This window comes from Thalia democratica, chromosome 9 (assembly GCF_965202585.1).
Source record: "Thalia democratica chromosome 9, ktThaDemo2.hap1.1, whole genome shotgun sequence".
Taxonomy (NCBI): domain Eukaryota; kingdom Metazoa; phylum Chordata; class Thaliacea; order Salpida; family Salpidae; genus Thalia; species Thalia democratica.
In genome coordinates, this window is record NC_139173.1 from 26873574 (window position 1) to 26901557 (window position 27984).

At 28.8% G+C, this 27984-nt stretch overlaps 1 protein-coding gene across 1 annotated transcript; it reads left to right on the plus strand.

Moving 5' to 3' along the window:
- On the plus strand, positions 1 to 27964 carry LOC145843939 (activating signal cointegrator 1 complex subunit 3-like). Its single transcript, XM_082951219.1, has 47 exons — positions 1 to 110; positions 3114 to 3246; positions 3770 to 3875; positions 4347 to 4500; positions 5264 to 5484; positions 5680 to 5758; positions 6679 to 6796; positions 7102 to 7139; positions 7249 to 7382; positions 7626 to 7776; positions 8048 to 8173; positions 8861 to 9061; positions 9324 to 9464; positions 9804 to 9968; positions 10195 to 10286; positions 10746 to 10902; positions 11306 to 11446; positions 11682 to 11796; positions 13129 to 13271; positions 13865 to 13944; positions 14155 to 14233; positions 14489 to 14608; positions 14823 to 14919; positions 15192 to 15346; positions 15733 to 15909; positions 16458 to 16689; positions 17078 to 17232; positions 17484 to 17582; positions 17992 to 18160; positions 18475 to 18781; positions 19183 to 19349; positions 19738 to 19883; positions 20155 to 20275; positions 21486 to 21628; positions 21963 to 22083; positions 22297 to 22434; positions 22743 to 22885; positions 23143 to 23281; positions 23697 to 23871; positions 24385 to 24501; positions 24749 to 24917; positions 25300 to 25451; positions 25888 to 26005; positions 26299 to 26401; positions 26636 to 26736; positions 27161 to 27336; positions 27771 to 27964. Exons 1-47 carry the CDS (start codon positions 15 to 17, stop codon positions 27859 to 27861), a joined length of 6501 nt encoding a protein of 2166 aa, XP_082807345.1. The 5' UTR covers positions 1 to 14; the 3' UTR covers positions 27862 to 27964.
- Positions 27965 to 27984: the final 20 nt, after the last annotated feature.

A 27984-nucleotide genomic window follows, 5' to 3' on the forward strand; every position in this document is an offset into this window, starting at 1 on the left:
TCTATTTTCAAATTATGAATTCTATTGAACTGCCAAGATTATCTAATGCATTGAGGAAATTTGGCAATTTTTCTGCGAACTATGATGAAATTGAAGACAGTAGATTTCAGGTATGTGTTGTAGTTGTGAACTTATATATATAGATATATATATAAAATAAGGTTATTATTTAAACTTGAACACCTTCTACTGAGCCCATTTGTAGAGCTTTTAAATAATTTATTGAAAAGTACGATTTCAAAAATACTGGTACATATGTTTCATGAGACTAGATACCGTAACCATCAGCCAGTTTGATTTAAGATAAAAAGCACTTTACTAAACACAGATGCAAAAGTTATACAAAAATAAAAACAAAAAACAGTATGACGTAATATTGTGCATTACAAAATTTCAGTACAAAAATTGATCTACCATCTAACTAACCAAACAACTAAAATTAACAAAAACAACAGTTAAGTGACTATAAAATACTTCAAAATTTATTGTATTTTAAAAGGAGCTTTTTTATATGTCCACAAGACAATATGAATTCACTCCTCTTATTTAAACAACCTTCATTTTTTAACGCATACATTCTATTCGAAAATCAAAACAACTTTTTTTGTACTCATTACTTTAATGGCTGATAACATTTTCCTGCTCATAAAATATGAACAGCTTTACAGAGTCAAATTTTTAAAAAGTATTCTAAAGGTAACTAAAAAGTAAAAACATTTTACTAAAGTTTATTAATAGCAAAACCTTGCATACAAAATCTGTTATATAATGAACATTGTTAAAGTTCAAATATAAATAAGCCCCTTTGAAAAATTTTAAAAGTGTTATACTCAAATTTCTAAAATACTCTAGATTTTTAAACAAACTATCGAAGTGAAACATATTAATATTTTTATTCCTCATTTATTAAGATATTTTCTATGGAAAAAGAGCTGTATTAAAAAATAATTGAAATATTTTTTTGATAATAAAAATCAACAAAAAAACTATTTAGTAATACTCAATTATCTTGGTAATATTATTTTACTTCTTAATTAATTAAATAATTTTGAATTGGTTTTATTTTTATAAGACTAGTCAGTTTAGTACTTATAGTGTATTGGTTAAGCATAGCATTTGCTTAAAGAAAAAGTATTTGTGTAATATTCATAGTTATAAGTATAAACTGAGGCAAACGTTTAGTGTATTAGAAATTTTTTTCTTTATTATACTCATATATATTACTATAGTTTTTATAAAAAGCAAAATTTTTAAAGTAATTATTTAGTAAAAAAAGATACTAATAGTTTTACCAAATTTTTTATGAAGGTAATGTTTTTAGATGAAGTATATATCTTAAAATAAACCTTAAAAGATGTACATAAATTTAATAAAGAGCTGTTTTTTACAAAACTTTTTCAAAAAAACTATTTTCAATTTATATGTTTGTAATAATCTACCAACTTTTATGATAATGTTTTCAGAACAACTTAAAGTTTTTTTTTTTTTGAGTTTATTTGTCTATTTTGCTGCAAAACAATGGTTTTTAGTTTTAATTAATATTGAAAAAGATAAATTTTTTTACTACCATTATGAATAAATCTGAAAAAATAATCATATTTTTGATGTACACCTAGAAAGAATAGTTGTTAAAAATTTATTGAAAACACTGTTGAATCAATACATTTATATTATTTGAAATTTTTAATCACTTTATATGTATGTTTGTAATAGCAAGTAGAAATATGGACAACTAACCTAATAAAATAATTTAAGCTTAATTATACTTTTAACTACGCCTTGAACAGAGTTACTTAACTGTCAAATAGTTGAATAATTTCTACTTACAGTCTACTAGTAAATAAATTCCTTGAAACTTTAGTTAATTTCCGAACTATTTTCTCAAAAGTACAAGAATTTCTAATTTATAAACATAGTTTTTTGATGCAAAAAAAATTTTTCAAGTTAAAAACCAAGCTTTGTGTGAATTTTCTCTAAAACATCTAATAGTAATTTAAATATGTAGTGTGTTTAAATTGGACAGTTAATTATTATTTATAAAAAAAAATTGTTTTGTGTTATTCAAGATGCATTATTTGATACTTCTAGCCTAAAAAATATACAGGAGGACATATATCAAATACACTTGAAAGTTTCAAGTGAAATATTTTATCCTATACACTTGAATTAAAAAGATTTTAGAAAATTTATTATATTTAAAAACTTGACCAAATATTTTATGTTTTATAAAAATTATTTCAAGTCAGGGATCAAAGTCATGTTTGTTAAAAAATTATTTCACAAGCTACTGTTACTTCAAAAATTATACTATAAGTATTTTTGTAAAGCAATTTTTAAATAAAATAGATATAAAATAAGCAATGACATATAAATAATAAATAACATATAAATGAGAACTAATGATCAAGTTGAGAGCAATAAACCATAATTTAGTTGTTTTCTGCATGCCGAGCAATAATTTTTCGACTCCTGCTATAAGCCATCAAATGTGGTTTAATAAAAATACTCAATTAAACTAGTTCTGCATTATAACATAGTGTGACTAAAAATAAAATGTTAATTTATTTTATTTACTGTGCAAAATATTTTTTTAAAACTTGAAATGTTTATTATTTTTATAAGTCATAACTGTTAACATAGTATAAAACTAGCAGAAGCCTAAAAACTATAAGTTCATAAATTATAATTTTTTTATTTAGAAATAATATAGGTAATAAAAGTTTATAACTGTGAAATCTTAAAAAACTTTATAATAAATTAGATGAAGAATGAAAAAGTAAAGAAATATGAAACTATAAACTTAATTGTATACCTATTTTATTTTAAAACATTTACTCAGATTTCAAATATCCTGTTTTAATTGGAAACATGGCTAAACTTCTTAACCTTAGTCAAATTAGAAGCAGTCTAAACATCTATTAAATTGTAGTTAAATCTAAAACATTACATAAATGCTGTAAGTATAATTGTATTTAAAACTGAATTACTCTTAATGTGTTTGCTCTTTAATAATACACTAAAGCAAATACCATCAGATACAGTATTTAGTTGTTTAACTTTATTTTATAAGCATTTTAAGTTAGTTTGATAAAAAAACTTGATTTTTTTTCTAGATATACGAAATACCAACTATCAACTTATCTTGGGATGAGTTTGAAGTTTTGACCCGTGAATTATGTGATCAGAAAAGTGTTAGCAAAGTCAAACAATGTTGTAAAAAGTTACTTCAAACTGTTAATAAAATAAGTGAGTTTCATGTAAAATTTAAGATAAGTTAACTGTATTCTTGTAGTTTTTAAATGCTTCAATTTTTTTTACACGTATTTGAATTTCTTCCATACATGGTTAAAATTTCAGTTAACTTATTGTATTTTTTAACATTAAAATAAGTGGTTTTTAGAATGTGAAAAGTATGATATTTACATAAATAAACACTTATATATAAAAGTAACAATGAATTTTTCTAGCTTATTATTTCTTTTTTAGCAAAATTTTCAAATCTACAGTACTTTAATATTATATTTGCATTGAAGATAACAATTTGAACTCGTCAATTTTATTTATTAAGTTTTTTATGAATACTTTATTATAGCTGAATTTGTTGATGACTCAAAATATACGTAATTTTTTATATTGTTTGATTTTATGCACCTATTGAACTATTGTTAATCTTGATGTAAAACAAGTAGCACCTTATTTAAATTTACCAATGAAGATTATAAACGTTGTTGATATAAGTTAGATAGTTATCAAAACATTTTTTATACAGTTGGAAGTGAGGAACAAGCCGAAAGGAAGAAAACAATAACCATCCTGCTTATTGCTAGATTGTACAAACAAGAAAAAATTCTCCTAAAAACTGTTTCTGATATACAGTAAGATATTTTACCAATTCTTTTTAGTTTAGCAGCTTTTTTAGTTTAAAATAATCAGTTTTGAAAAAAGTTATCTAACAACAACTACTTGGCAAATTAATGTTAATATTATTTTCAAAACTTTATTTGTTTCTAACAATACTATTATAATAATTTTTATTGTTACCTACTCAAATATTAATAGCTTTTAGCTTATTTAAAAAAAAAATCATATATATCTTTAAAATATTTAAAATCGGATTTTCTATTTTCGTTTAATGACAGTCATTTATCATATTTTTTTAGGTTATTTGACTTTTTTTAATAATCAAGAATTTAAACTTTTTAACAGTTTCTACTTACAAAAAATTAACACAAAAAATTTAGAAAGCAAAGTTCTTTAAGTATTTTTAATTTTGTAAGTATAGCTTAATAAAAATAATAAGTGACTTAAAAATATCTAGCTGTTTATTTTGTTAAATATCATTCTAGAAAGGACATTGTTGAACAAATGAACATGGAAACTCTACAAAATTTCAATCAAGTTCTAGTTGAACTGATGGAATGCTGTGACACATATGTCATGCAAGATAAACTAGAAGAAATATTGGAAAAACCAAAAACCATCTTCGGTGAAAATATAAAAGTAAGCATTAATATGTTGTATAAGTAAAGTTTACCAACGTTCAAAAATCAAATAACTTTATAACTAATATATAGAAAATAAAAGATAGGTAGTTAGTATATTATTTAAAAAGGCTGCTTATTGAAAACTAAAGTTCAAAATTGAAAACATGAGGTATAGATTAGAAAGTATTTGGTAATTTTAAATAAAACATTAAAACATTATTCTACGTTGTTTGAATTAATTAATCAAAATTTGTGTTATTTAAGAAAATTGTTAAAATAAGAAGTAAATGTATTTTTTTAATTTTTAATTTCAAAAATTTTACACATCTTTCAGAAATGTTCTACAACTGCAAAAATAAAAACATGTTATAAAAAATTGTTGTGAGAAATATAAATTTTAAAGCCTATTTTTTACTTAGTTTTAATACTATAATTGTTCTTAAGTATGAAATACACTACTCGTATTTTAAAGTACATATGTTGTTTTTTTTTTGTCTTTTTAACAAACTAGTTAAAATTAGTAAACTTATTTTGAAATTAATCGTACATATTTAATCTTATTGTTGATTTCTTAACAATATAAAATTATTTTTTTGTAATATTATTATACAGAACTTTCAACCAGTATAAAAATAAATAAAATTTGATACCTATTTTTATTTTTATCACAAATAACATAATTACTTATACAATGTTATAATGCATATAACAAATAAAGTATTTTACACAGTTAATTGTTTTTTTTAGTATTCAATTCTTACCAGAAACAAATTTTTCAGTTCTGCTGCAAACTACCAGAACTGCCGAGAATAACTGACGCCGAGTTCCAGGCTTTGATCCAGCCTTTGGACAGCGACAACAACAAAGACGTTGTTTCATCACTGTCCAATATGATGGACTCTCACAAAAACAAGGCTCAAAACGAACCTGTTAAAAAAGAACCCCTCAAACCGTCTTCTGTGTTTAAAATATACAACAAGCTGTGCTCTAACATACAAGAGTAAGTTTTTTTAAATTTTAAGAACACTTAAATATGTACTTATTTAATACTTAGCATAATTTGTGACTTTAATTGCAGTTAACAGTATTTACTGCATACCTGAGCTAATTTATCTTGAGAAAGTTACAGTAGCGTTTTAAAAATTTCTAACTTAAAGCAAAGTAACATTGCTCAAATTTTTTAAAAATATTTCAGCATATATGGACCCACATCGGATGGTGTACTCCAAGCAGTCATGAACGTTCTCAGGTCGAACCAAAACTTACAAGAAGGGGTTTGTACAGTTTACTTTTTAATGAATTATAAAGCTGTTTAAGATATTATATGCTGAAATAAAAGTTTTTTAAACTACATTTAAGAAAAATCTTAGTTGTAATTGAAATGGCTTATGTTTCATACTTTACTCTGATTTTTAATAATTTTTTAACTTTAATAAAACTGCTTCCAAATCAGTGGGTGTAAAATATCTTAAACTGTTTTTAAAAGGTTGTTCTTGAAGTTTAGCAATTTAAGAAGTTTCAATGTTTAGCAATAGATAATATTAATTGAAAATTAATGTAATTAGTTTTTGAGTAGAAAATATATAAAAAATTCTTATATAATATATAAAATATATAAAAATATATAAAAGTAGTTTAGTTTGTATAGAATTCTAGTAGAGTAAAAGTACAGTTTATTTTTTGAACACTAATCAAACTTTTTCAATTGTAAATACGAATTTTTACTATTATATATTTTACCATTTTTATACATGTTTTGCTATTACAGTTTAAAAATAGAATTTGGGACTTTAAAGTTTTTTATTGAAAACAAAACTTTTGGGAGGTTGTATGTATTTTGATAATAAAAATAATATTGAAATCTAAAAAATCGATAAATTTTTGTCTTTTTTCAAGTATAAAAACAGTTATCAAAGTAATAACCTCTAAATTAAAATTGAATTTAAATGAAAAGTTTCAATGAAAGGGAAATTCTTTTTTAGCATTTTGAACAAATAACTATGTTTTTACATGTATAAAATTTAACTTAAAATGTGAAACTAAACTAAATTTTCAAAAATTTATGTTTGTTTAGTGGCAAACTGCTTGAACGAATTTAAAGTATATAAGTAAGTATATTCAGTTGAATAAAAAAAAATTTTTTGATATATTTTTTATAAATCAGAATATTTTTTTGATGTATATTAAATTGCAGCTATGTGACTTACTTGGATTCGAACGTTTCGATTTGATAGCCGAAATGCTGCAAAACAGAGAACAAATATTGAAAGAAGAAGAACTCGCTTTAGCTCAAAAAAGGCTGGAAGAAATTGGTAGTTCTTATTTCTTTTAGGTTCAACTATAGTAAATAATCAGAAAAGTTCTGGTTAGCTAAAAAACTTCTAGCTGCATTTGATAGAGCCCGTTGATTAAAAACAATTAAAAAACTAAAACTAACTTTAACATAAATTTCAATGAATATTCTTTTTAGCAAACATTAGTAACAATTACATTAAATTGATAATAAAGTTATAAATAAATATTGAAATTACGAAGTTGCATTAGTGAAAGCACTTTAAATTTTTACAATGTTTATAAAACTACTAGCAAATAAAAGTGACAAATTGGCTATTTTCAGAAACTTCTAAGAACGGAAGCCGTTCAAAAGCAATTATGGTAAGATTTTATTGTTTTGATTTGTACATACATACTCGCATTAATGTTTTAAACATGTTTAGATCTGAAAAGTATTGTTGATACCTTAAAACGTGATCTCGTCAAACAGACTTCTTCAGAAAGAGAGGCGGAAAAACGGAGGAGAAAGGAAAAAGCAAAGCTGGGGAAGTTCATCTCCAAGAACGCCGCTCTCGGGGGGCCGTCGCTCGATAGGCTCGATTTCGACAAAATGAAAGAGCAAAGGTACAGTTTCTAGTTATTTTAATGAAAACATTTACAATATTTTTAAACGTAATTTTAGATTTCAATTAAAATGTAGAATTGAATACAAATGAACGCCAACTCTTACGTAACTTAAAGTTAATAATTAATAAACAATGTGTGTGCTATAAAAGAACTCGAAAAGCCGTAGTATTCTGAAAAAATAGCTTATTACTCTGTTTTTATTTCATCTTAGCCATTAACAACCAAAATAAATACTTGTAGAAAGGACGATCTGCGGACTTCGTACACGATCAACCGCGAGGGAATGTTGGAGAAAGTTGATTTTTCCAAGAAGATAATCCTTCCGAACGTTTTCGACGCCAAACAGTCGACCACACTGCAGCAGTTCACCGCCATGATCTGTCAAACCAAAGTTTGTTATGATTTTTTAAAATATTGCAGATTTTTTTTGTAAGTTCAATGATTACAGCAAAATTTAAATTTTCAACAAAAGTTCGTTTTTTTTTGCAGCCAATGATATTTTATAATTAGTTACTCTGAGTGTTTTACTAATATAACAATAACTTTTTAAAAATAATATATTGGCTTGTTATTTATACACTGCAAAACCCTATACTGATTGTCAACTGTTTCATTCAAAAATAATCTTGATCAGAACTTATTTTTCTACGTTTTTATTTCAGATGGCACTTCCAGCAGGGGCGGAGAGGAACACTCACCAGAACTACGAGGAATTCAAACTTCCCGCCTCTAAAAGCTTCACGACCCCTCCGTGGGACCTGGTGAAAATAACAGATGGTCTGGACGAGGTACTTTACTTTGTAGATATTAGACTCATACTCTGTTTTCGTGACTAAAATCGTTAATTATAAAAGAAATACTTTTTCATCAGTTAAATATCAGTAAGCTTTCAATTAAAAATAAACATTCAAGAATTGTAGTTTAATAGATAAATCCTCGCTCAGTTTTCTTAAGTTAGATTTAAAACATAAATTTAGCTATGCATAGTTCAAATACTTGTAAGTTCTATAGATTGTTTCAAAAACTATGTCAGTAAAGGCCATAAGGGGTCCAATTAAAAAAAAAGTAAACATTAATTCCTATCTGAAAGCTTGAGTCCCCAGGTTTTCGTGAAATGTTTCATAGATAGTTTTTATAAAAGTAAAATGATAGAGTTTCCAATAAATAAAATTTTCAAAATTCCAAAAAAATATTATCATTCAAAATTATGAAAATTCGTGCATTCACTTAAAAATTCAAAAAGTGTCGAAAGTTTGAAGAAGATTCGTTATGAAATAAATGCAAAGTAGAATATTTTTAATGTTTTCGCTCGATAGTGCCTAGAAACAAAATAATTTTACTAAATATCGAAATAATGGTTTTTATAAAATTAAGTTACGTTTTATTACTGTCTTTCTCAATGTTCTATTTATTTTTCTAAATGTAATACGTTATGAATTGAAAAAAAACATCCTTTTTTAACAAAAAAACTTTAGATGGCGCAACTAGCATTCGGTGGGATCAAAAGGCTGAACGTGATCCAATCAAAAGTCTTCCCCACCGCTTTCCATAGCAACGAGAACATGCTCATCTGCGCCCCCACTGGCGCGGGTAAGACCAACGTTGCCATGCTGACCATCGTTAGGGAGGTGATGAACAATATTGAGGACGGGATACTAAAGCTGAACAGCTTCAAAGTTAGTAAATATTTTACTTAGTTTTGATAATAGAAATTTGTTTTGTTATTTTAAATTTCGGATGAGTTATAAAACGCAAAAATATGTACAGTATATAATTTTAAATTAAAAAATTCTTAGCATTTTTAGCTTTTATAAAGTTAAGCACTAACTTTTTTTAATAAATTTATTTAAAAAGCATTAATTGATGATATTTCCTCAAAATAAGCAATTTACCTAAAATTTTCTTCACATTTGTTTCTATGCATAAATTTATTTTCAGATAGTGTACGTGGCTCCAATGAAGGCGCTGGCCGCCGAAATGGCGGAAAGTTTCGGCAGGCGACTGGCCCCGTTGGGTTTGGTTGTCAGGGAGCTTACAGGGGACATGAACCTGACCAAGAGTGAGATTCACACAACGCAGGTAAGTATTTAGTTGACTTTGCCTAAGTTGTTTTTATAAGTTTTTGTTTACTTCATATTGTATGGTATATTTAAAACTTTTCTTCAATTAGAAATGAATCTATATTTGACTATAAAAAAAAAATTCAGTTAGTTTTTAGAAGTTTGTTATTATATTTTAAAGCCTGTTTTCAAAGGGTTATGTAAATTTTTCACATTTCATAAACTTTGCTAAAGGCTTTACTTGATATTTGCTATATATTTTGAGTCTTTTTCTTATTAGCAAACTGAATATTTTTTAATAGATGTTCTCACACTATAATGATAAATTTAATCTACAATTTACAATCTAATCTAACAGATGTTGGTAGTGACTCCGGAGAAATGGGACGTGATGACCCGCAAGTCCACGGGAGACATCGCGCTTGCCAGACTCGTCAAACTGCTGATCATCGACGAAGTTCACCTGCTGCACGACGAAAGAGGTCCAGTCATCGAAACCATCGTTGCAAGAACTTTGAGACAAGTTTGAATAAATTGAAATATTTGGATTTACAGAGTGGGTTTTAGAGAAGGTTTTTAGTGTGCCTATATTCCGTATTTAATTTAGCGCTTGGTGAGCGTATAAATTTTTACAAAAGTATAAGTAACCTAATTTATTTTTTCTTTATTAGTTTTAAGTGCTTTTAACAAAGGTTAATTTCAAACATATTCAAAAGGTTGAGCAATTTTAAAGTTTGTTTGTTCAAAAGGTGGAGCAGCAGCAGAGCATGATAAGAATCGTGGGTTTATCAGCCACCCTGCCCAACTATATTGACGTCGCCAATTTCTTGCGTGTCAATTTGTAAGTTGTTTGAAATATATTCAAGTTTTGAAAGTTTATAAAAAACTAGATTTGTAGACTTGATCATTTTGTATAGCAGTGGTTTTTTTTTTCTTTGATGATGAAAATTAATTAAGAAAGTTTTATTGGTGTGACGTAAATGCTATTACCTATTCGAAGCTTGTATTTGTACAGATAGATGTGTATAAACAGTTATTAAAAACATAAACAGTATACTTTCAAATTGATTTTTCTTATTTTCCAACAATTTAAAAACTAACTTTATAATAAAACAGCTTTGAGACTAAATCATAAAATTCAACGTATTTAGCTGTTTAAATTTTCACTTGAATCTAACTAATCTTGTTTTCTTACTTATTTTACACTAAACCACAATTTTCAGATCGAGCAATATGTTTAACTATTTTAAATAACTATATATTTAATTTTCTTGTTTTCTTACTTTCCCACAATTCTCAGATCTTCCGGCTTGTTCTTCTTTGACGGCAGGTTCAGGCCAGTTCCCCTCCAGCAGAACTTCATGGGAGTCAAATCCACCTCCATCATGGGACAGAGACGGCAGATGGATGAAGCTTGCTACGACAAAGTCGTTGAAAATTTGAAGAAAAATGAGCAGGTAGGGAGAGTAATTTATAAGGACGAAAACAATGTGAAAGATGGTAAAATACTTACTTAAAAAGGGTTTTTTAATATTATTGTGTGTTTTTTCAGCAAGTTTGGTTATGCTGATAAAGACAATTAAAACAAAAAATTATCTAATTTAAATAGTCCCTCTAAACCTCTAGCTTTAATTTTAGAAGTAAACTTTACAAAAAGAAACTTTTATTTTTATAAGTTCATTTCAACACATTAAATATGAATGATTATGTGTGAATAGTTAAAACAAGTATAAAGTTATTACAAAAAGTTTGATAAGTAAAATATTTTAAAAGCCATTGTGCACGGTAGCTTCAATTTAGTGACAAAACCTTACATAGATTTATAAAATCTTAACAACTAATGTTTAATTATATTTCAAGGTTCTTGTGTTCGTGCACGCTCGTAATGCCACAGTTACCGCAGCAGAGTCACTTGCCCACTTGGCTCACGAAAATGGCGAGACAAGCTTGTTCGTCAACACACAGATGGAACTACAAGGTTACACCGATGCTCTCAACAAGGTTTGTATTTGTTTATCTTTATTGACAGTATTTATGAATCATTTATCTAGTTTTATCCTAATATGTTTCTATTTATTTCAGTTTAAACTTATATAAAATTCAATTTTTTTAAAAGAAAAGTTGTTTATTTTCGGCTTACTGTTATAAAGTAAAGCAAAAGCTTGTTTTGCTGAACTTAAGTTATTTATTTTTAGAAAATAACAAAAAGTTTGAAAGTTTGTTACAAATATCAAAGGTCCAGTTGTCTAGAAACAAAATTCTGCACAAGCTCTTCACCAAAGGAATCGGGATTCATCACGCCGGGCTGTTGAGAAAAGACAGGACTATGATGGAAAGAATGTTTGCCGCCGGTTTGTTTGATTTTTATATAAAAAAACTAAAAGTAGAAACTACTCCTAAATGTTTTTTATGCTACAGTGTTAAAAGTAACTAAACTCTTCAACTTATCATTAAGACTAAGAATATAAAATAAGTATTTCTTCATGACAACTTTTCAAGCTCGTTTTTAAAAAGGTATGAAACTAATATCAGGGTTCGTGCGCTTCAGGCTAAGTCAGGCTAAATCAGTTTTTTTATTCAAAAGTTTGAGTTTTTCTCAGTTCAAATGCTTTAAAATTTTTGATTAAAAAAAATTGAGAAACCTTTTTAAGATTAAATTTAGATGTGAATTTATTTCTAAATAAAGATTTAGTTATTAAAGACAAAATCAGTCAGTATTTGTAAAAATAAATGCTTAAAACCTTTTGTCGAATTTCTAAAAAATTTTAAGAATATTCATTATTTAGTTTTGAGTAGATTTACTGTTTTAATCTCTAATTTAAAGGCTTTTTACCAAATACTTTTTACATTAAAATACTTAGCAGTTTATTCATATATTTTAATGTTTGTTTAAAGTTATTAGAGATATTTACAACACTAAAACTTAGCTTTAAGATATAAATACTAAGTTTTGTGGAAGTACAAATTTTAGGTACAATTCATTTTTCCTTACAAAAACAAAATATTAAAGGTTCAAATTAAAGGTTACGACATCAACAATCAATGTATTTATTTAGAGTTTATGATTTATTATTATGTATCAATTTTAAATATTAGTCAAAATATTATAATACACATTTCTTACTTATTCATATTATATGTAAGCGTTTCATTTTAAATTTTAATAAAACACGACAATGCACATCGTTTTATTATAACTCTTATGGTTATGATGTTTTTAGTTAGTGCTTAATTAAACTGAACAATTGTGTTTAGTAATATAAATTAATTTTTTACACTAGTAATAGATTAGATATAACACTTATTTTAAAACTTATCACTGAGTTTGTTATTATAAGGGCATAGGGGGTTAATCACCTTTTTTACAATTTAGTCTTATTTTATTTACTTTTAACTAAGCTATGAGTTGCTTTTTGCAGATTTTTAAAGTTCAAAATATTTTTGAGATAAAGCTGGTTGAAGTCGGAGACTACAATAGTACTAATCAAGACCCCCAAATACCTAAAATGACTTCTAAAGGGAATTTTCCTTACTTTGAAAAAATGTCAGGCTAAATTGGTCTTAGTCAGACTAAATAAACAAAATTTCGCGCACGAACCCTGTAATACACAAACAACAAATAGCGAAGAATTGCAACAATTTAATGCAAACAACACATATTGAGAACCCTTATATATTCACAGGTATGATAAGAGTGCTGTGTTGTACGTCAACGCTCGCCTGGGGAGTCAATTTACCCGCGCACGCTGTCGTCATAAAGGGAACTCAGTATTATGACGCAAAACAGGGGTCGTTCGTTGATCTCGGAATACTGGATGTTATGCAGGTGATGATTACTAGTTTATAACTGTTTTTACTTTATGTTAGCTTATTAACGCTATATACATTACTAAAATTGACAGTTTGTCGAATAATTTATATTTAAGTTAACAAAAACTTTAACAGATCTAAATATAGTTTTTAGACAAAAAGTTAAGCGATAAGTCATAGTTTAACCTATTTTAACACTGTTATAACTCAAAAGTGTATTTTGCTAAAAGCATTAGTGTGTTGCATTCCATTTGACACATTGGGCATTCCATTTGATACGCTTTTGATAAAATTATATTTGTATAGCTTTGTTGATAGTAGTATAAATGTTCAATAAAAAAATTGGAAGATACTTTTTATCTAAAAAAACTCAGATTTGATAATAGGTATTTGATAAATTCATTTAACTAAGGTTGTGATGTTTATCAATTCAAAAAGTTTTGATACTTAAACTCTTTCTATACGTCTGAAGAAGTTTAGTTATGTATGAGGTAGCTAACAAAAATTAAATAATTTTTGCAAACTAATGTGAATTAAGTTTTTAAGTTTGTATTAATCCAAAACTAAAAGGTAAATTAAATTTTAATTGTTTTATCAATTTTTCCGCAGATATTTGGTCGCGCAGGCAGGCCTCAGTTCGATACGACTGGTGAAGCTACAATCATCACTACACACGATAAATTGAGCAGGTTTTACTTTTATTTGATAACAAATAATGAATACACACGGTATATTAAGATAATAAATTTAGATTATTTGTAGATAATAGCATAAAAAGTTAGCAGGTTTTCTATTTGTTTTTTATAAACAATTACTACCCACGATAAATAGAGCAGTTTCAATATCTGTACACATTTAGAAAATGTTGCTTTGTTTCAATTATTTTCAATTTTTTGTAGATACATTTCGCTGATGACGCGTCAAAATCCTATAGAGAGTCAATTCGTTGAAAGGCTTATCGACAATCTAAATGCTGAAGCAAGTCTAAATTACTTTAAAAAATAAATACATAAAAGTCTTGACAGTTGATTAAAAATTAAAAAAATTGACTTAGTTTTGAACATTTTTAGTATGCACTTATAGTCAATAAATAACAATTATTCAAAGAATATTTTAGTACAATATTTTTACCCAGAGGTGTTATCAAGCTGTAAACTATTCACTGTTTGAACAGAAAATACTTTTTATGAAACTGTTTTTTTACTTTTAAATAAAAACCTTAAAAAATTCCAGATATCTCTTGGCACAGTCAACAACATAGAAGATGCTGTTAAGTGGCTGTCCTACACTTACCTGTTTGTCAGAATCAAGAAAAATCCTCTGGTGTACGGCATATCCTATCAGGATTGTCAGGTTAGGAGCTTTGTATATATTTTTTGTTGTATTAATTCGTTGCTATTTGGTATTATTCATTGTTTTGTTGTGTCTGATATTTTTAACCTGTTTACTGTTTCATCACTTAAAACGATTTGTTTTGTGAAAACAAACCTGTCATTGAAATTTAAATCTGTATATTTTTGTCCTAAACTAACATGTTTTATTGCTTATCTGTTTACATGATTTGTAGGACGATCCGGGTTTAAGAAATTGGCAAGTTGATTTATGTAAGAGAACATCAAGGCATTTGGATAAACTTAGAATGATCAGATATGATGTTAAAAATGGTTTGTTGAGTTTTTTATATCTGGAATTTTTTAGCACAAAGAAAATTTAATCGAGCAGAAATTTATTACAGTAAAATTTTTCTTCCTATGGTTTTCGTCAGTACTTATAATACTTTTTATTCAATTAGATTACTTAAAATCAAATATACAAAAAATACTCAAATTTCTTATTACCAAACACTAACAGTTATTTACCACTATAGAATCATATAAAATTTTACACAATAAAACACTATTTTTCTAATTTCACTTCAAACTTTATTAATTAAAAGGATACTGTCACCCGACCGACTTGGGCCGGACAGCGTCTCATTACTACATCAAATACGAGAGCATAGATTTGTACAACAAGCTCATCAAACCAGAGATGAACATCAACGAAATTCTCGCCATGATTTCTAAGTCCAGCGAGTTTACACAAATAAAAGTTAGTTTGCTCGCTTTTCTATTGAGTACATTAAAACAGAGGTTTGTTAAAACTAACAGTTTGCTTGGAAATGGCAAACTTTAGTACTAAAAAATTTTATAAATTCCAAAGTCTTTCAAGCGAATAGATAAATAATTGTATTTATATTGCTAAGTTTTATGTTGTATAACAATATCATTAAAAGTCAGCCTTAACGTACGAACGTTAGTGTATTTGTCATAATAATAAAGGCTGTGTTTTTTGAAATCTGCTAAACGCATAAAGTGCATCTTATCCACCAAAGTTATTCTAAACAAGGAACATTCACAAGTATAAGTAAATCTCACTAATAAATTATCATTCACATGTCAGGGAAATTCCCTAACATAACACCCCAACAACCACAGGTCAGGGACGACGAGATGCAGGAGTTGGACGACCTGATGCACGAGTACTGCCCGGCAAGCGGGAGGATCGTGGCGGAGGACACGGACGGGAAGGCCAACATCTTGTTCCAGACGTTCGTGTCCCGCGGTCCGGTCAGAAGCTTCTCCCTCATGTCCGACATGACTTACATACAGCAGGTTTGAAACTGTGCATTTATTTATAACAAGCTTGAAGCTTGGTTTCAGCATTGATCATCACGTTAAAGTTTTATAAGAGTTTTATTTAAGATTGTTAAATAAAGTTAACATATGTAAGTAAAAAATGTAAGTTAACATACAGCAGGTTGGTTGTTTGAATTAAACTGTGCGTTTATTGTTTATTGACAGAATTTGATCAGAGTTTAGTTTCAGCACTGGTTATCATGTGAAAATTTTTAAAAGAGTTCATTTGGTGTTAAAAAGTAGTATGAAACAAAAAAATAATTTTTTATTGCGTTTTTAACGCTGAAATTAACCACTAATATTTTTATGCCACAAATTTTAAACTTACTTTTGTTTTACAAGTTTGCTGATTTTCAGCTGGAAATCTTAAAAAAGAATTGATTTATTTAAAAATAATTTGGAACTTAAAAACATACAAGATGACTCTGTTCCTTGCTCAAATTTTTAAACATAATTTTTTTCACTCAAGCTAAAAGCTACTAGATGCATTTAAACTTACCAAAAATTTTTGTAATTTTTCACAGAACGCCTCGCGCATAGTGCGCGCCGTCTTCGAGATAGTTTTGAAACGGGGGATGGCCAAATTGTCGTCGCGGGTGCTGAAGCTGTGCAAGTGCGTGGACCGCCGGATGTGGCCGTGGGACAGCGAGCTGCGGCAGTTCGGCTTCCACAAGCTCACCGCCGACGTTTTGAGGAAAATTGAGGGGAAGTCCCTCGACGCCACCAAGCTGAGGGAGCTGACCAGCGGCGAAATCGGTTGGTTTTTTTATCCGCTAGAAGGCGCTAGGCTGTTGTTTGTATTACGGAAGTAGCAGAGTTTTTTTTTTATTAAGCTGCTTCAGTTTTATTTGTTTGTTCTGGTAAATGTAGGTCTCATGGCTACATTTGCCTGTATAGTTTTTGTAACTTGCTTTGATTTTTCTAAACCAACTTTTAGATTTTATCAAATACTTTATATAATCAAGTGAATTTTAAGAGATATTAAAGACCTGCCTTACAACCTGGATTTATTTATTTTACAACGTTTTGAAAAAAAAAACTTTTGCTTTTTATTTTAAGGCTCTATGGTTTCATAGTTAGTTGTTCTTGAAAACTTTTGCTTATCTTAGAAAACATGTTTAACTTAAAATATTATAACAAACAGGAAACGTCTTACATCACCCGAGCATTGGCAGTAAAGTGAAGCATCTGGTTAACCAGATTCCCTACCTGCACATGGAAACTCAAATCCAGCCAATCACCAGGACCATACTGAAAATAAGCCTGACAATCACCCCTGAGTTTAACTGGGATAACCATGTGAGTTGACATAATTTTTTAATTTTTAATAACTTAATTTTAACGAAAATAAATTTAATAACTGTCAAGTGTGATAAAAATGAATTAAGTCATGTCAGTAGATTAGAAAGATATCACTAAGTATATTTAATAATTTAAACTACAATGCTCGGAATTATTTTGAGTTTCTCTTTTATTTTACCTATTTAAGCCTGCTTGGATATCTACCAGTTAAATGATAATAAAAAAACATATAAATATTATTTATATAGTCACATGGATCCAAGCACGAGTCTTTTTGGGTTTGGGTGGAAGACCCCGACACTGACACAATGTACCATTCCGAGTATTTTTTCATGCCCAAAAAACAGGTTAGCCATATTTTTGTAGTACTTAATAAATGTTTAGAATAGCATACGATACATTATCATTAAATACTTGGTAAGAAAATAAAGTATTGGTAATTTTTGTCATACTTGTACTTTTTCAGCTAATAGTTTACTTTAACTTAGAATTCCCTTACAAAGTTACTATAAAGTCTACTTTGAAATCCCAGACTTAAAACAAAAAACTTTTTTTATTAGAATAACCTATAATAAAAAGTTCTCGCAAGTGTTAAAACGATCTAAGCAGATTTAATAACTGTCTAGCAACTGTTTATTTAAATTTATTTACAATAAAACCTATCTAGTGTCAACATGAACTTTACCAGAGTTTCAAAGTTAACCTTGAATTTATAACATAAGTTGCATCAACTTAAAATCGATTATGACGTCACAGGTGGTGCGTCACGAGTCGCACAACATGGTGTTCACCATCCCTCTGAACGAGCCGCACCCGACCCAGTACATGGTCTACATCGAGTCGGACCGGTGGTTCGGGTCCACCTGCGTCTGTCCCGTTTCATTCCAGCACCTCATTCTCCCCGAGCAGCATCCCCCTCACACCGGTTCGTTGATGTTTACTTGGTTAAAATAATAATCTGCAGGATCCGGATCTGGAGCTTCATTTTTCAAAAGTGGATCTGGATCCGACCGGATCTGGATACAATAAGTTCACTAGAGTAATGCTCATTTTTTAATAAAGCAAAACGTTGATATTTTTACGAAGGTTTGAAATTAATTTTAGAACTTAAAATTTATTTGAGGTTTATAAAGATGTCGCTTCATTTGATAAACTCTTGTTTGACGGTAGTAATAAATTTAAAGTGTCAACTTGGCATATGCTTTGTAAAGCGTTTATTAAACAAATCAATCCTCACAGAACTGTTGGATTTGGATCCTCTGCCGACGACGGCTTTGGAGGAGCAAAAGTTCATTGACATATACAAATTCACTCACTTCAATCCGATACAAACTCAAATATTCCACTGTTTGTACCACAACGACACCAATGCACTCGTTGGCGCGCCCACCGGTAGCGGTAAGACGGTGGCCGGTGAGCTGGCCTTGTTCCGCATGTTGCGCGAACATCCCGGATGTAAGTGCGTCTACATCGCCCCGCTGAAGGCGCTTGTCAGGGAGAGAATGAAGGACTGGGGCAGGAGACTGGAAAAACAACTCGACATCAAGTGAATTGAATCTTACTGCTTGAAATTTATTTTAAATTCTTGCACCTCTTCAACCTCTAGCGCCTTTAAAACAATTTGAGAAGTTTTTATCCAGTTAATGATGAGAAGTAAAAGCTTTTTTTTTCGCTTATTACAAAAAGTACTACAAACTATTTTTCAACTTTAAACTTTAAGCAAGCTAAATTGCATAAATTCTGTAGGTAAACTATTGGAGGAGTAACTTGTGAAAAATATATTATTACAAAGATTTTTATGATATAAAAAAAACCACAGTATATCTAATTAACTTGTGATTAAGGAAAAATAAAACTTTACAAATATTTAAGTACCTATGTTTTTGCTGGAGTATTTACTTAAAAATAAGTTCATTGACCATAAAAATTATTTGTTTTACAAAACAGGTTGGTAGAACTGACCGGTGACGTGGCTCCTGACATGAAAGCGGTTGCCCGCAGTGACGTCATAATAACAACTCCGGAGAAATGGGACGGAATATCGAGGTCGTGGGCGACCAGGGATTACGTCAGAAAAGTGACGTTGCTCATCATCGATGAAATACATTTGCTCGGTTGGTTTTTGTGTTGAAAAGTTGTAGATGACAATTAACAGTTTACTGAATTTATTTTGTGTCTACTAATATAATAAACATACTTATTACTCAGTAAACAGGTTTAAATAGTACTCTTTTAATAATAATTTAAAATATTTATTCTCTGTCTGCAATTATTATTAGGAATATGTCTTTTAATCAGTAGAACTATTTCAGTTACTGATATATTTATATGTTTTTGTGTATTTTAACATTACAACTATACTGGTTTACTATCAACTACTAAAGAAAAAGGTGATTTGAAACAATAAAATAAATAGGAATTTGTGAAAAGTTCTTAGTGTTTCTCTTAATGTTAACCATGTTTTTTCACTTCAAATGAATCTTAACTCACTAATACAAACAGGCCAGGACCGTGGTCCGGTTTTGGAGGTGATTGTTTCGAGAACGAATTTTATTTCTTCTCAAACAAACCACAAAGTGCGCATTGTTGGACTATCCACAGCTCTTGCCAACGCCAGAGATCTCGCCGACTGGCTGGGAATAAAACAGGTTTTTTTATGTTTTTTAAAGTATTTAGTCAATCAAAAAGATATTTATTAATTTTCAACTAACTGTGTACTAAGAATATGTTATAATAATAAAATATTTTTTTATTAAACTATTTTCAAACATAATCAAAATAATCAAGTTTAAACATTACCTTTTCTTTCTAGTTGTACATATTTTTAATACTAACAAATTTTTTGTAGTAGTTTTCACTAATAACATCATTGATAATTAAGTTATCATTATTTGATCAACTGTGTATATATTCCTATAGATGGGGTTGTTCAACTTTAGACCATCTGTGAGACCGGTTCCCATGGAAACTCACATTCACGGGTTCGCAGGCAAGCATTATTGCCCCAGAATGGCACTCATGAACAAGCCTTGCTTTCAGGGTAAATTAATTTTCTTTTTTTTTACTATTGACTTAAGCAAATAAATAAAGTTTGCATGTAGCTGTGTTTCTCGATTTACACAGTACAGTGCTTCCTCGCTAATCCGGTCCTCGCTAATCCGGTTCCTCGCTAATCCGGCCGGTTTTAGTCGAGAAGTCGACTTATTTACTTTAGAGTTTAATTTCATTTTACTTCGAAAAAGTATTCAATTCACGTTCTATATGTATGCAAGCAAATATTGTTACGTCATAATAAAGTATCATTTGTATAATTTCAAGTTTTTTTCATACTTTTCCCGCTCAGTTGTAACAAACTTGTTTATTATTCATTTGCAATGTTTCTGTCTTTGCTAAGCAAGTTACACTTTAATATACTACAATCAACATATCTGGTTAAAAAATGGATAAGACAGCAAAGAAACGAAAACGCGTTCAACTAACAATTGAAAACAAGTTAAAAGTTTGCGAAATGGCAAACAATAATGTGCTTAAAGCTGTTATAATGAGCCAGTTTAACATTGGTAAATCAACTTTAAATGACATTTTGAGAGGCTTAGAAAAGTTCAGAAAGTTTAAAGCCGAAAAGGAGGAGCTGGGACTAATTGGAGCTGCTAAAACGTGAATAAAGTAAAATAAATTAAATTAACAGAAATTTTATACTACGTTTTGTTATATACATTCATATTATAACTAAGGTAGATAATTTATAAAAAAAGCGATATTTTGTTCTTATCCGGCCAAAGACAAATCCGGCCGTATTTTCAAAAAAATCTTGCCCAACTTGGCCGGATTAGCGAGGAAGCACTGTAGTTAACATAAATAATAAATTATATTGCACTAGTATTCTAAGAGTAATAAGAAATTAGATATTCAAGCTTATGTTATTATAAGTTATTTTGTGAGTCCTACCAGTTCATAAATTTTTTATAGATATTAAGTTTTTTAAACCTCAACAGCAAGAGGTTTTTGTAAAGAGTGTTTGCTTAATAGTCTAGTAATGCGCAAGGTTTATCAAAATTTGCAGAACCACTTGTGTATAACGACTGTGGAATACATTTAACTTTACATTATAATTATTTACTTTAAAGCTCTTATTGTTAAGACGACGCTTAGTTTTAGTTTACTCGTTTAGTACTTTTTTTCTTGTTATTATGTTGTAACTAAACAACAAAAGTTATTGAACTTCTGATTAAGCTTGTACTAATAAACAGCAATAAAGACACACTCGCCAACGAAGCCCACACTTGTGTTCGTATCTTCGAGGAGACAAACTCGATTAACCGCACTGGACCTCATCGCTTATCTGGCCGCTGAAGACAACCCCAAGCAGTGGCTCAGTATGGACGAATTTGAAGTAATAGTTTTTAATTTTATTTACCTAGTGTTCTATAAAACATTCGTTTGTTACGGTACTACAACCAAGTTTTTTTGTACTAAGACACTTTTCGTAAGAATGAGATACTAGGACAAATTTTAAAGAACTATTTTTGATTATTTGTAAATATTTTTTTGTAAGATACTTGTTTTTTAAGCTTTTACAACCAAAATGCTTTTCAATGCAATTAAAAACTATAGTATATTTTCACAATCTTTCAACAAGTGCATTTTATATCACATGTTTTAGAAGTCTGAAATGTTTTTTTATGTATCAGCAGTAGCTTCATTTATATACATATCGTATTTATCAGGTTGAGCAGGCGACGTCGAAGGTCAGAGATCCGAATTTGAAGTTCACCTTGTCCTTTGGAATAGGTCTCCACCACGCAGGACTCGTGGAAAGAGACAGGAGCATCGTGGAAGACTTGTTCGGTTTGTATTTGTTTTGTATAATATTTTGTTATTATTTTATGTGTCGATAAACCTGGTTCATTTTTTATTACAAGAAGTTTTAAAATGTTGCTCATTTTTAAACTTGCTTTTAAAGTAAAGTTTAAAATCTAATTTATTTTAGTTTATGGTTTTATTTAAATTTACATAAATATTAGTTGATATTTCATAAGTTTATAGTTGTTTTATTTGCAGGAAAGCAGAAGATTCAGACACTGATAGCAACGTCCACTCTCGCCTGGGGTGTCAACTTGCCAGCCCACTTGGTGATTGTCAAGGGAACTGAATATTTCGACGGTAAAACGAACAGATATCACGATTTCCCCATTACTGGTTAGTTTTATTTTAAATAATTTTTCATCACAAAACAATATTTTTATATCTAAATATTTTTTGTTATTTTTAGTACTTATGTTATTTGCTTGAAAATTTTATTAAAAAAACTAAGTTATAGTTTAATAAACATTCAGGTGAAGTACAAATACTTGAAGTTGAAACTTTAAGACTTTGAACTTTTTAGTTCACGGTTACTTATTTTAGTTCAGTTAAAATAAAAACAAATTAGCTGCAAGTTAAAAAAAATACTATGTCTTTACTATCATAAAAGCATGCAACTAACTAATTCAACCAACCAATCACAGATGTGTTGCAAATGATGGGAAGGGCTGGGAGGCCTCAGTTCGACGACAAAGCTGTCGCGTGCATTTTCGTGCACGACGTCAAGAAACCCTTCTACAAAAAATTCCTCTACGAACCTTTCCCCGTTGAAAGCAGCTTGCTCGACGTTTGTTACTTTATTCAGTATGAATAACATATAATTGATTTTTATGAATGTTTGTTCAATGTGTAAAAGTACAGTGTATTTATTGCTATTGTAGTGATATGTACTTTTTTGAGGTTTTTTGGACTTTCGTAGTTTAAAAAAAATTATTTTGAATTAAAAACTGCATACACGTAACTACAAACAAATAGTTATTAAGATTTTCTTGACTTTTATTTTTGTCCTATTGTTTTATTATCTAATTTTTTTTTAATATTTAGGTGGTTCAGGACCATTTAAACGCGGAGATAGTGGCAGGAACTATTTGCAACAATCAAGAAGCAATTGACTATCTGACTTGGACTTACTTCTTCAGAAGGTTGCTGATGAACCCGAGCTATTACAACCTCATTGACTGTGGTGAGTAGTATTTGTTTTTCGTATATGTTTTTGTTTAATGTTTTTTCTTTAAAAGAGCTTAGATTTAACTGGTTTACTTTTTTTGTTAAGTTTCATAGCAGCTACTTCAAATTTGTATAACTAACGATAAAAATTAAAACTTAAAACCAATCAATTTATAAAAGTGAACTTTTAACATTAGCAACTCTAATATACTTTTATGTTTGCAGTAATATGTACAAAAATTGTATTTTGATAACATTTGAGATTAATTAATTTTTTCATCTGTTTTTACCTAAAGCTCGTGTTACTTAACATTTAAAAAACAAATGTAGTTATTTACAACAAGACACATATAGCGTTTAACTTAAATATTAATGAAACTTGATAAAAATTATTTGTATTATAAATTAAGTAAAATATTATATTTATAAAGAACACGATTCGGTGAACGAATATTTGTCGCGGTTGCTTCAGCAGGCCATATCCGTGTTAAGGACTTCGGCTTGCGTTGCCATGCCAACCGACAATGAGGACTGTCCCGACCAATTGCAGTCCACCAACTTCGGCAGGATCGCCTCCTACTACTACCTCTCCCATCTCACTATGAGGTTTGTATCTTAAAACAAAAACGACCACTTTATTGTTGTTTAGTTAAATAGAAATTATTTGTAAAGTATTAAAGTAAATTTTAGTATAAGATTATTTTCAAATAATTTTCGGCAGACTTGAAAGTTAATTTAAAAGGAGTTTTGTTGTATAACACTTATTTAATCTCAAGGTTTGTACTCTTCTTCTTGTAGTTTTAGAGACAATCATGCACTTTTATTATTTATTTTATTTAAACATTATATGTTTTATAATATATAGCTATCAAAAGTGTTTGTTTTATTGATTAAAATTTGTCATTTTATTTATAAATTTATCAAAAACATAGGGATTTAGATTTAACTAAAGTGGTTTAATATAAAACAAAACTGCAATCTTTCACTGAATGGTTGTTTTATTAATACTACATAGTATTTTTTTACTTATATAAAAACGATTAGATTAACAGTATATTAAACAGAACTTAATGATTTTTTACGTAAATTCATAATAAGTTATCTTTTATGAAATTATAGAATGTTGAATGACGACATGCGAAACGATATGAATATTGAAGAAGTTTTGGAAATTTTGTCTCAAGCTCAAGAATACAACGAGTTACCAGTCAGGCATAACGAGGACAGTGTTAACAGGTAACTGCTGCAATATAATTGTTTGTGTGGTATAAAAAAGCATTAAAAATTATAAAAAAAAACACTTTTTTTTTAGTTATAATTGATAGTGACATTATGGAATCTTAACTATTGTAATAACATTGAAAGTTGGCTGCGAAATATTTTAATAAATAAAATGTACTACGTATGACAAAACAACAAAATCAAATATTTCACTAAATATATTTGAAACAAGACATCATATAAATGTTTTTCTTACTCGCAGCGAACTGGCAAAGGAGCTTCCAGTGAAGTTCAAATTGAAAACGTTCGAGGAAGCTTCAACGAAGTCCCTGCTTTTGCTGTACGCCCATTTCAGCAGGACCCCACTCCCCAGCACCGATTACGTCACAGACCTCAAAACAGTCCTCGATCAGTCCATCAGGATTTTGCAGGTTTCTCATTGGTTATTTTGCTGATGTTTTTTTCTTATAACTACGAATGACTCTATGGTGTCTTGTTAATTTTTATGAAGGCTTTTTAATTAAAGTGCACTAGCCATCTAAGATTTTTAAAATTAGAGCTCAAAGTTAACTATACTAATTTATACTGTTTCAATAGTTTTACTTAATTTAATTGAGAATAAAATGAAATAACTCATTAGTAAACTATTTCAGGTCTTTATAAATATTTTCATCACGCTTTAACCACTTACTTAAATTCAAAATTCAAGTGTGTAATCTTTTAAACAGGCTAAATCAAGCATTATTACAAAAAAACCAATAAGCTTTCACTATTTATTTTAGTAGTAATAATCACGTCATTATTACGTCACAGGCGTTCGTGGACGCATCGGCGGACAGGGGATGGGCTTCGACGTCGGTGAGGTGCATGCACTGCATACAGATGATATCGCAAGCGGCGTGGCACCACTACAACCCGCTGTTAACACTGCCAAACACCACGCAAGACCACATCGACTTGTTCGAGTTTGAACTTTGTTTTTATTTGATTTATCATATTTGCTTTATCACACGTTTGCAAAGACTGTTTTTTTCTTACAACTTGAGATCACATCAACTTGTTGAGTTGATTAAAAATTATTTTAGAAGTTTGATCCTTTTATTTTAAATTATTTGAAATGCGGTGTAAAGCTTATTGCTTTGATTTTTTATGCACATAGTTTGTATTTAACTTTTCAGTCTACAAACTTTAGTTGAGCTTTTTGTATTTCATTAGAAAACATTAACTTTGTTTCAAACTTGCCAAAGAAGATAGATTTTTAAAATATTATTTATTATTGTCAAATTTATATTCTTTACCGTTTAGATTATTCGAACACTTTAGTCATAAAATAAGCTTACTGAAATGAAGTGTTTAAAATCAAAATATTACATAAAACAAATATTTATTTTGAAATTTCAGTCAAATAAACATGGGAACCTCACTGGCAATGTTGGCGCAAAAAAGCAGGAGTAAACAGGGTAGCCAGGAAATTAGATACCAACTTTCTGAAATTTATTCCAAAGATCATCTCGAAAAAGTTTGTTGAATTTTGTTTTCGTTTTTCTTGATAATTTAGTATTTTATAAAAAATCGGGTTTAATTTTTATGATATATCAAGTGTAAGTATATTGAATTTATAGTTTAATGTATTAAATATAAATATTATCAGCTATTTTGAAGATATATAAGTAAAAATCAAGTTAATTTAACTTAAACCTTGCAAGTAAAAACTTAAAAGTTTTAATTACATATTTTATGCAAATACATTACTAGTTAAATCTTTTTGAAAACTTTCTAATATTTTGTTGGTAAATGTTTTTATACTTGCAGGTTATGTCCCACTTGCAAAAACTTCCACTGATAGATGTTTCAATGAGTCTTTCTTCTACCAGCGATGAAAACAACATCTCACAAGATGTTCCCTCTTGCTTCGGTAAAAAATCGAATTCTTTATATTAAAACTTTTTTAAAGTTTTTTTTTTTGTGTTAGTACTTTTTTAGCTTTGTAAAGCGTCAATGCTAAAACTCACTTCTAAGTTAAATATATTTTTTTCAGAACCGTATCTTTATTAGAATAATACAAATGAAATCTGTAATTTATTAATTGAAAATAACTATCAGTTTCATCAGAAGTCAATGAAATTTATTAAAATAAGTATTTAAACAGGAAAATCTTTACTGGATGACACAACTTGGGTTGATGTGGAACCGGACACCGAATATCTGTTGAACGTCAAGCTGAAAAGAATGCAGTGCCTCTTTAATAAAGTAAACATTGTTTTGATTAGTTAAATAAAATAACTTTTAAATATAAAACCCAGACTGTTTTGATAAACTAATTTACCTCTTATAAACTTTTAACTTTATTAAATTTATGAACACTCTTTTTTTAGTCTCAAACGTCAAGACTAAATTTTAAATTACAATCTTTAGTAACTAAGATTTCAATTTATGTGCATTTTTCACAGATGAAATAAAGATACAATATAAAATTATTACAACACTTAATAATAAAAATACTAAATCAATATTATTTAACAAAACTTAAGCACACAATACTCAAATATAAAACATAATCACAAGTAACTAAGACCTCAAACTTTTTATAAAGATCAAAGACATACTAATCAAAACTAACTATACTAAAAAATATTTTTAGTCAAAAAACTAAAATTAATGTTGATTACCACAGAAGTTGGACGACAAATCGCTCACTCCGCGCTTTCCGAAGCCGAAACTGGAGGGGTGGTTCCTGGTGGTGTTGAACAAGGACACCCGGGAGCTGATCGCCCTGAAGAGGGTGGCAACGCTGCGTAGCCATGGCAACGAGTCCCTCCTCTTCCTCACCCCCCAAAACAACAACACCAAGTTTGTATTTATTTATAAAAATAGTTTTTATAATAGTTTCAAGATTTTTATTTATTTTGGGGCTATTACTAGTAAAAATTTGTTTTCATATTTTGGTAAAAAATATAAAAATAATAGTTTATGCAATAGTTTCTTAAAGAAAATTAAAACAACAAGTTTGTTTTAATTTAGTTTTTAATGTTGAAAATGAATTTGAAACCCTTTGCAACGTTTTTAGGGTGATTAGGTGTTGTTCGTTAACTGAATAGTTTTTTTAAATGTATAACAAGCTATTTTAACCATTTAAGTTATTAAATGCTCTGTATTTAAAAACTTTATATTCTCAAGATATTACCCTCCTTGAAAAAAAAAGTTAGATTTTAAATAGTTTGTATCAATGAAAACATTAATAGTTCTGATAATATAAAACTTAAATACATTATTCTATTTTCCAGGGTTGTCCTAACATTTATGTTAGTTTCCGATTCTTACATCGGATTGGACCAGACTTATGACGTCAGAATACAAACGAGACAGACATCGTGATGTAACAACTACATAACTGTTTCACCTTTACTTTTCTAATTTATTTTATTATTATTCCATACTAAATGTAACTTTACAGTTTGATTTATATATATACCTTACATAAATACATCACGTAGAATA

Bases quoted from the DNA above. Each gene is read 5' to 3' on its own strand.
- LOC145843939 (XM_082951219.1), top strand. From the start codon at position 15: ATGAATTCTATTGAACTGCCAAGATTATCTAATGCATTGAGGAAATTT. The intron at 5,759-6,678 runs GTTTGTACAGTT...ATTAAATTGCAG, and splicing joins ACCAAAACTTACAAGAAGGG to CTATGTGACTTACTTGGATT. The intron at 14,609-14,822 runs GTTAGGAGCTTT...CATGATTTGTAG, and splicing joins TATCCTATCAGGATTGTCAG to GACGATCCGGGTTTAAGAAA.